Source organism: Natator depressus, chromosome 24 (genome assembly GCF_965152275.1).
Source record: "Natator depressus isolate rNatDep1 chromosome 24, rNatDep2.hap1, whole genome shotgun sequence".
In the NCBI taxonomy this organism is placed as follows: domain Eukaryota; kingdom Metazoa; phylum Chordata; order Testudines; family Cheloniidae; genus Natator; species Natator depressus.
The window spans coordinates 19694815-19704396 of record NC_134257.1 but is presented as its reverse complement, the minus strand read 5'-3'; the positions used below and the strand labels follow the sequence as shown (position 1 = coordinate 19704396).

Here is a 9582-nt window from a genome sequence, read left to right as displayed (position 1 = left end):
CCAGACGTGTTTGCAGGTGTTGGGTTGTGGGGGGAGTGAAGACAAGTGAAGACGTCACTTCCCCCCCTTTACAGGTTCCTCCAGTTGGCTGGAAAGAGCTTTTGCTGTAACGTGAGCCAAGCAGCCTCCATTGTCTCTGTGCTCTCCCTGAGAGGTCTCCATCGTATCCAGTTCCTGGGGTCGTCCTTGGGAGTGTGGAGTCCCTTCAATGGGCAACACTGTCTGGCTGCTCCATTGTTGCACCTGAAAGGCTGGCTGTGGGTGTTCCCAACCTCACAACCTATTTCAGTAACACACACGTAGCAAAACGTCATAACTCCCCATACAAGGCTAGCACACACAATCCAACAGGATATTAATGCTCAACAGATCAAGACTTTTAGAATGATACCTCACAAGGCAGACTGTGTACAAAACACATCACAATGCTATCACCATGGTAAATATGGGGGTGCGAGGGTGTTGCTTTGGGGTACAGGGTGTCACAATGGGGTGCCGGGGGCCACAGACCCCAACTGAGGTTGGGGGCCCTATTATGCCGGTTCTGCCCACACCCCCTGGCTGAGATCAGGGAATCCCTGTTGTGCCAGGCACTGCCCAGACACACACTGAGAGCCAGCCCCTGCCCTGCAGAGCTTCCAATCTAAACAGACAAAGAAAAAGATGATTGCACAGAAGGGGAAACTGAGGCTCAGAGTGACAAAGTGGCACCAGATCAGGGCCGTTGCAGCCATAGGTATTGTCTGACGTCTATATTTGGGGGGACAAGGGGTGGGGGGCAGGCTCATGGAGGATCTGGGGGGCGGGATCCGCATGCAGGGGCTGAGGTTTGGCAGGGGAGGGATTCAACTGCGGGGAGGGGCTCATCAGAGGGTCTGGGGGGCGCTCAGTGCGGGAGGTTCTGGGTGTGTGTGGGGGAGGTCCCAGCCCCCAAACAAGACTGGAGACCCCTTCACACCAGGCACAGCCAAGACTCCCTGGGCGCTGCCTAAACCTTGCACAAGACCAGGGTCCCCCTGTGTCAGGTACTGCCCCAACCCCAATCAAGTCCAGGGTCCCCCCGGTGGTCAGTGCTGTCCAGACCCCAGCCGAGATTGGGGCCCTGTGTGATGAAGTGGGGGCGGGGGGTTCTTGGTTTTTCCTTGGTTTTTCCAATGGGTTGCATGCAGAGGGGGTGGGACTCAGTTTCCCTGGGTGTTACGGGTTTAACAAGGGGAGGGCAGAGGGAGTTTGTTGGGACACAGGACCAGCGACGGCACTTGGGACCCCGGCCAATGGCCTGGAGAATGGAGACCCCAGCAATTGGGGACCTGGGGACCCGGAGCCCAGCTCGGGAGTCGCAGCCGGGTCTGGCCAGTGGGAGCACAAGGGGCTGCGGGGACCCTGGTGACCGGAGCAGCCGGGTCCAGCCAGAGGGGCCAGAGGACAGAAGAGGGGCAAGGGGGCCCCGGCGACCCCGTTTCCCTGGAGAGGAGACAATGGACAGAGGGGGGGCTTGGGGCCAGTGATAGCAGATGCCCAGCGGGGAAGCAGGGGGGCTCGATGCTGGAGGGAGGGAGCAGGCAGAGCCCCCCTGGGTGCAGGGGAGACTGGGCTGGGCTGGGCTGAGGGAGGCCAGGTCTGAGGCCAGAGAGTTTCCTGTGCTGGGTTCAGATGCTCAATAAACCCTCCTGTGTTACGCTGGCTGAGAGTCGCTCCGGGCTAGAGGACACGGGGCATTATTCCCTCTGGGAGTGGAGAGATGCTGGGGGGGGCATTATTCCCTCTGGGAGTGGAGAGATGCTGGGGGGGGGCATTATTCCCTCTGGGAGTGGGGAGATCGGGGTGGGGAGGCATTATTCCCTCTGGGAGTGGAGAGATGCTGGGGGGGGCATTATTCCCTCTGGGAGTGGGGAGATGCTGGGGGGGGCATTATTCCCTCTGGGAGTGGGGAGATCGGGGTGGGGGGGCATTATTCCCTCTGGGAGTGGGGAGATGCTGGGGGGGGCATTATTCCCTCTGGGAGTGGAGAGATGGGGGGGATTATTCCCTCTGGGAGTGGGGAGATGCTGGGGGGGGGCATTATTCCCTCTGGGAGTGGAGAGATGCCGGGGGGGGGGATTATTCCCTCTGGGAGTGGAGAGACAGGTGTGCTAAGGCTCAGAGAGGTGCGGCTCCAGGAGGTGGAGGGGCTTAACCCCCGAGAGTGGCCCCCCGAGAGGGGCTGTCACACCGAAGGGGGGTCCCCCCAGGGACCGTACAGGGCCAGGAGAGGGCACGACCTGGGAGGCCGTGACACCCTGTTGCGCCAGTTTTGCGCCAGTGTTAAAAAATCACACGTCTTTTCCCCCTCGCCCTCTGGTGATGCTTTATTCAGGGATGTTCTCCCAGGAAATCACCCTCAGCCCCCAACATGGCCGTTTGCGGCACACGCCCGACGCCGGAGCTCGATGCTGGATCATGCTGAGAGCCGACGGCGACAGGAGCGACCACCCAGCCGGGCTGCGTGTGCCCCAGGCTGTGGGGGGCTAAGTGCCCTGCTTGGGGCCAGGGGTAGGGGCCGGGCTGCATTCGGATGTTATCACAATGTCGGTGAAGACCCCCGGCAGCTTGTACACCCCCTCCTTGCTCGTGCAGGTGCTTTCCGTGGCGCAGCCCCGCACGGCATAGGTGTAATTCCGGGTGCCTGGAAGCAGAGTGGAGAAGGGCGTCACCGAGGGGATCACGCCCCAGAGAGTCCCCTGGGAACAGCCCCCCCGAGGTGCTTCGATTGCGACCAAACTCTGCCAGGCACCTGCCTGCTGAGGGGAGGGGGACGCCCTGATCCCAGCCCCTCCACCCCCCGCAGCACTCCAGGTGGGAGGCCCTGTGGGTGCCGGGGGGGTACCATGCTGCCAGCCACAGGGTACCCTGGATGCAGGTCCCAGGGCTACCAGAGCCTGACCAGCCTTCCCCGAGCCAGGACCTCACCCCCCGTTGGTTCACCTGCAGGCCCCGAGCCAGGACCTCACCCTCTGCCTGGCCGACCCTGAGCCGGGACGTCACCCTCCGTCCGTTCACCTGGCCGGCCCCGAGCCAGGACCTCACCCCCCGTTGGTTCACCTGCCGGCCCCGAGCCGGGACCTCACCCTCCGCCTGGCCGACCCTGAGCCAGGACCTCACCCTCCGTCCGTTCACCTGACCGGCCCCGAGCCGGGACCTCACCCTCCGTCCGTTCACCTGACCGGCCCCGAGCCGGGACCTCACCCTCCGTCCGTTCACCTGGCCGGCCCCGAGCCGGGACGTCACCCTCCGTCCGTTCACCTGACCGGCCCCGAGCCGGGACCTCACCCTCCGCCTGGCCGGACCCGAGCCGGGACCTCACCCTCCGTCCGTTCACCTGGCCGGCCCCGAGCCGGGACGTCACCCCCTGTCGGTTCACCTGGCCGGCCCCGAGCCGGGACCTCACCCTCTGTCCGTTCACCTGACCGGCCCCGAGCCGGGACCTCACCCTCCGTCCGTTCACCTGACCGGCCCCGAGCTGGGACCTCACCCTCCGTCCGTTCACTTGGCCGGCCCCGAGCCGGGACGTCACCCTCCGTCCGTTCACCTGGCCGGCCCCGAGCCAGGACCTCACCCCCCGTCGGTTCACCTGGCCGGCCCCGAGCCGGGACCTCACCCTCCGCCTGGCCGGCCCCGAGCCGGGATCTCACCCTCCGTCCGTTCACCTGGCCGGCCCCGAGCCAGGACCTCACCCTCCGTCCGTTCACCTGGCCGGCCCCGAGCCGGGACGTCACCCTCCGTCCGTTCACCTGGCCGGCCCCGAGCCAGGACCTCACCCCCCGTCGGTTCACCTGGCCGGCCCCGAGCCAGGACCTCACCCTCCGTCCGTTCACCTGGCCGGCCTCGAGCCGGGACCTCACCCTCCGTCCGTTCACCTGGCCGGCCCCGAGCCAGGACCGCACCCTCCATCCCTTCACCTGGCTGGCCCCGAGCCGGGACCTCACCCTCCGCCTGGCCAGCTTTCCAGAGCTTTCCCGCGGGTGGGGAATTTCCCTAGGGGTTTTTCTTCTTCTGAATCTTACCTGCATTTTAATTTCACAACGTTCTTGGCTAGTTTCCCCTCCCGCAGAGCCCCGGTGAGTCTCCCCCGGCACGGAGGTCAGTGACTTGTGTTCCACTAAAGCAGGTGCCAGAGAGGACACATTGCGGGGCAAACCCACCCCAGCCCGCAGGAGCTTGTTACAACGGGGCCTTATCTCTGACTGGACTGTGCCTGGCGTTAACGCCCGCGCTCGCTCCTTGCCTGCCGTCCTCCGCTAGATGCAAGAGCCCTTCCCCGCCCCAAATGTCTCCCCCAAGCGGTTACCGGTTGTGATGGATCCAGCAAAATAGACGCAGTGGTTCTCGGGGCCCAGGCAGCTCACGGTCTCATTGGCCTGGCATTCGGTGCCCTCTGACAGGCAGCCCGGGCACTGCAGCCCGCTGGGCTTGGGCTGGGCCCGTGGCACTAGGGACAGAGACACAGTCAGTGTTCGTGCTCGGAGCAGGGCAGGGCGTTGGGATGGGGCTGGGTGTCCTAATGGTCAGAGCGGCAGACTCCTGAATCTGAGATGGGAGTGGGGTGTACTGGGTTGGAATGGGAAGTGTGGGTGGGGGCTGGGAGCCAGGACTCCTGGGTTCTCTCCCCGGCTCAGGCAGGGGAGCGGGGTCTCGTGGGTCAGAGTGGGGGAATAGGAGAGCCAGGACTCCTGGGTTCTCTCCCCGGCTCAGGCAGGGGAGCGGGGTCTCGTGGGTCAGAGCGGGGGGAATAGGAGAGCCAGGACTCCTGGGTTCTCTCCCCGGCTCAGGCAGGGGAGCGGGGTCTTGTGAGTCGGAGCGGGGGAACTAGGAGAGCCAGGACTCCTGGGTTCTCTCCCCGGCTCAGGCAGGGGAGCGGGGTCTTGTGAGTCGGAGCGGGGGAACTAGGAGAGCCAGGACTCCTGGGTTCTCTCCCCGGCTCAGGCAGGGGAGCGGCGTCTCGTGGCTCGAGGGGGGGCCGGGCGGGCGACGGGTCCCGTACACCTCGCGGCTCCCTTGTTGCACAGGTCTCGCTGGCAGCACTTGGCGGCGCTCCGCACGCGCAGGCCGAAGGCGGCGCTGAGGCTGGAGGATCGCGGGGGACAGAACTTGGTCTCGGTGCAGCCCTTGTAGGTGCCCAGCTTCTGCTCCTGCCCTGGGGGCGAGACGCGGGGGAGGCGTCACCGGGCCGGACGGGCTGCTGCACAGCGGGGCTAAGGCAGGCTCCCTGCCTGCCCTGGCTCTGTTCGGCTCCTGGCAGCAGCCAGCCTGTCCCCCCTCTGGCTCCTAACAGGGGCTCCATGCACTGCCCCCACCCCGAGTGCTGGCTCCGCCGCTCCCATTGGCTGGGAACCATGGCCAATGAGAGCTGCGGGGGCGACACCTGTGGATGGGGGCAGCGCACAGAGCCACCTGGCCGCGCCTCCACCTAGGAGCCGGACATGCCGGCCACTTCTGGGAGCCACCTGAGGTCAGTGCCGCCCGGACCCCACACCCCAAACCCCTCCTACACCCCAGTCCCCTGCCCCAGGTTCGAACCCCCTCCCACAACCAAACTCCTTCCCAGAGCCGACACCCCCTCCGGCACGCTGAACCCTTCAGCCCCAGTCCCACACCAGCGCCCGCACCCCCCCTCCACAGCCCGACCCCCTGCCCCAGCTTGGACCCCCCCCAAACCCCTCATTTCTGGTCCCACCCTGGAATCCTCACCCCCTCCCACACCCCAACCTCCTGCCCAGTTAAATTGAACAAGAGAGGGGGAGAGTGAGCGACGGAGGGAGGGGGAATGGAGTGGCCTTGGAGAAGGGGTGGGGCCTCGGGAAGGGGGCGGGGCAGGGGTGTTTGGTTTTCTGCAATTGGAAAGTTGGCCACCCTACCCAGAGGGAATGAACAGAACAGGGAATCATCAAGTGACCCATCCCTTGTGGCCCATTCCCAGCTGCTGGCAAACAGAGGCCAGGGACACTATCCCTGCCCATCCTGGCTAACAGCCATTGATGGACCTGTCCTCCAGGAACTTATCTAGTTCTTATTTGAACCCTGTTATTGTCTTGGCCTTCACAATGTCCTCGAGCAAGGAGTTCCACAAATTGACTCCACAGCTCCCAGTGCAACGGGCCCCGATCTCAGTTGAGGTCTGGGCAGTGCCTGGTGCGACGGGGGTGCTGCTGGCTGGCCAGCCCCTCCCCATCGGGACAGGGGCAATGCCCGGACATGGTGCCGTCACCCACCGATTCTGGTCTCCGAGGTGAGGATGAGGCAGGCGGTCTGGGAGGGTGCGCAGTCCTGCGGCTCTCCGGAGCACACCTTGTCAGCGCTCCTGCAGTGTTCGCACTTCAGGCAGCCACCTGGGGAGAGAGGGGAGGACTTGGGAGAGGGATAATCTGCAGGGCCATCAGCTCCCCCTTAACGGATAGTTCCAGTGGGGGCGCAGCAGCTGACTAGCGGAGCTTAGATTGGGGCTGTCGTTCTGGGAGCCAGGACTCCTGGGTTCTCTGAGTGGGGAGTGGGGTCTAGTGGTTAGAGCAGGGGGCTGGGAGCCAGGACTCCTGGATTCTCTCCCCAGCTCTGGAGGGGAGTGGGAGCTGGTGGTTGGTGCTAGACAGACATTACCACTCACCCGTGGCCAGCAGCGCAGACAGCAGGCAGAGGGCCAAGCGGGCCGCCATGGTGCAGGGCAGAGTGCGGGGCAGCGAGCACAGCTGGCCGTCGGATGCAGCCAGCACTGCGCCCAGTGGGGATTTATAGCCCCGGGGCTGGGCCAGGGCAGGGAACAGGGCCTGGGAACAGCCAGTTCCTGGAGGGATCCGGCTCCTGGGCCATCAATTACCCTGGCCTGGACCTCTCACCGCCGGCCACGTCTCCCTTTCGATCCCTGCCACGCACCCCGCCCGGCCTGGGGACGTGGCACCCACAGGTCTGGGGCTGCCGGTCTCCCACCATGGGGTATCTGTGGGTGGGTGGAGGGGGGCCAGGGTTGGGGTGAGAGTTTGGGGAGCCCGGGGGTGGAATATGGGGGATCCCCTTAAGGGAAGCCTGTCACCTGACCGGGGCGGCCTGACCCCCGTATTGCCCCAGCCTGTAATCCGGCCAAGGGCTCTCCCTGTCCCCAGCCCAGGGAGCCCAGGAGGGACACAGGCCAACCGGTGCCTCAGCATGTGGCAGGGGGCCGAGATCGAGGGGTGGAGGTAGCCCCGATGCCAAGGAGACAGGCCTCTGAGCATCTGGCGAAATTGTCCAGAGGGGAGGATGAGCTGGCTGGGCCGGGGCCAGGACTCCTGCAGGTTCTCCGTCCAGTACGGGAACTTGGCAAGAACCCGGTTGGGGTTGCAAACCCACAGACACTCCTAAGATGTGCTAGGCGGGGCGCTGGGCACTTCCCCAAAGACGTTCCCGAAGGATCCCCCCGGTACCGAGTTAGGGGTAAACACACTCCCCAAAGGCGATACGGGGACACCCAGACCCCTCCCAAGGCTAGACTCGGAATGACGGGGGCATGGACAGAGATGGCTTGAGCCTGGGTCAACCAGCCGGTACACGGGTGGTAACTAGCCCCGTCAGGGGATATTACCTACTTTGTTGCTATCCCTGTATAAAGGCGGGGTCCCAGGGGGAGTGTCTTTGTCTGGCCGAGGGGGGAATGGAAAGTCCCACCAGGGATTTTCTCTCCCCAGCTGTGGGAGGAGAGTGGGGTCTAATGAGTTAGAGCAGGGGGGCTGGGAGCCAGGGCTCCTGGGTTCCATCTCTGGCTCTGGGAGGGGAGTGGGATCTAGTGAGTTATAGCAGGGGGGCTGGGAGCCAGGACTTCTGGGTTCCCTTCCCAGCCCTGGCAGGGGACCAGGGGCTGGTGGGTCAGAGCAGGCTGGAAACGGACAGACATCAAACAATAGCCTTTTGTTTCCCAGTGCTGGTTTATTCAGGGACAGGCTGCAGGAAAGCAATGAGAATTGCCCCCACCCCCAAAAGTGGCAAGATGTTGGGGGGTCCAGGACCCTCGCTCGGGGGAGACCCTTGGGGGAAGAGGAGCTGGAGCACAGATCCAGCCGCAGTGAGACCCCAGTGGGGGGGAGGAGGGCAATCCGGAGGGGGTGGGCTGGAGCAGCAGGTGCCCCGGGGGCCATCCCCTCTGGGTGATGCTGTTGTCAGGCCAGGGTGCAGGTGGCCTCTCTCCGGGTATACAGCAACCCCACGGGGCAGACACATGTCGGGGGGCAGAGAGCCCCACACCGTGAAGAGGGACAAAGGGGCCCTGTGGGGAGTGAGAGAGAGTCACTTTTTGCTGTGGCTATTCCCTGCCCCCCCAGGGCCCATGGGACGGATTGGGGCACGGCCGGGGCGCCCTGTGCTGTGGCTATTTCCTTTCTCCAGGGCCCAAAGGATCGGGGGTGTAGCTGGGGCGCTCTGTGCTGTGGCTATTCCCTGCCCCTCACGGCCCATAGGGCAGATTGTAAAATAGAGCAGCCCCAAGGCTGCTCTATGTCGCATCGGGGAGATGGCCAGGCCAGGGACAGCAACGGGGGCTGGAGAATCCCCTACCTGACAACACCTCAGCCCTGCCCTAAGTGCAGCAAATCCAGCACTTGGCCTGGCACCAGCTCAGCACGACGGCTTTTCCACCCCAGCCCAGTGGGTCTCGGCCCCTGCGCAGCTCAAGCCGGGGTCCGCCTGGCAGGTGTCAGAGTCCACGGCGAAGGAGGCTGGGCAGTTCAGCCCATGGGAGGTGGGGGGCATCCGCTGGAGGTACCAGGAACCACATGTGGGGAGGGGGCGGTTACAGAGAGCAGGGTGGGCTCAGACCAGGGCAGAGAACCCCCTCCCGAGACCAGCAGGGGGAGCTGGAGCTCCGAGCAAGGGGGCTGGGAGCCAGGACTCCTGGGTTCTCTCCCCGGCTCTGATTCCGGGCAGAGGGCCGAGGGAAGCTGAGCCAAGCGCCCAGGTAGCTGGCGGAGGCGCGGCTGGCCTGGCTGGGGGCCAGCGCGGGCAGGACGGAGAGTTTCTGGGCAGGGCCCTGGAGAAAGGCCTTTGGGACAGTCAGACAGCAGCAAAGACTGAGGTCTGGCCAGCCGGCTCCAGTGACAAGCCAGGGGCCCCCGGCTGGCTGGGATCTAGCGCGGGGTTCTCAGCCTTTCCCTTCCTGAGCCCCGCGCCGGGCCCCTGACTGCTATAAAGACTCCAAGGCCCGGCGCGGGGGGCGGGGGGACTCGAGGCTCCGGCCAGGGGTGGGACCCTGGGGCATAGGCGTAGTTTGACTTCTATATTTGGGGAGGGGGCTCAGGTCTGTGGGGCTGTGACGAAGTGGGACTGTTCTTAATGTTTCCTCTGAATAGTGTGGGGGTGCCTCAGTTTCCCCTAGGCAGTTCTTAAGTATCTAGGTGGTGCGATAAGGGTGTATGATCATTGCAGAGCCCTAGAGGGCATGTGTGTGCAGGAGTCTGGACACAGAGAATGGCCGACACCCTGTTTCCTGGCCACTGATGGCCTGGCCCTTCCCCCCTGCAAGGTGAGAGCTAAAGGGTTGGAGAACAAAGGAATCAGGTGACCTCCTGGCCCGGGAAAGGAACAAAG

General features: G+C 64.5%; 1 protein-coding gene across 1 annotated transcript; it reads right to left on the bottom strand.

The window, feature by feature from the left end:
- Positions 1–2142: 2142 nt before the first annotated feature.
- Positions 2143–6686, bottom strand: LOC141976988 (phospholipase A2 inhibitor and Ly6/PLAUR domain-containing protein-like). Its single transcript, XM_074938173.1, has 5 exons — positions 6638–6686; positions 6249–6365; positions 5021–5173; positions 4328–4468; positions 2143–2665 (listed from the first exon to the last, which is right to left on the bottom strand). The coding sequence occupies exons 1-5, from the start codon at positions 6684–6686 to the stop codon at positions 2508–2510; spliced, it is 618 nt and encodes a 205-aa protein (XP_074794274.1). The 3' UTR covers positions 2143–2507.
- Between the last annotated feature and the right edge of the window lie 2896 nt (positions 6687–9582).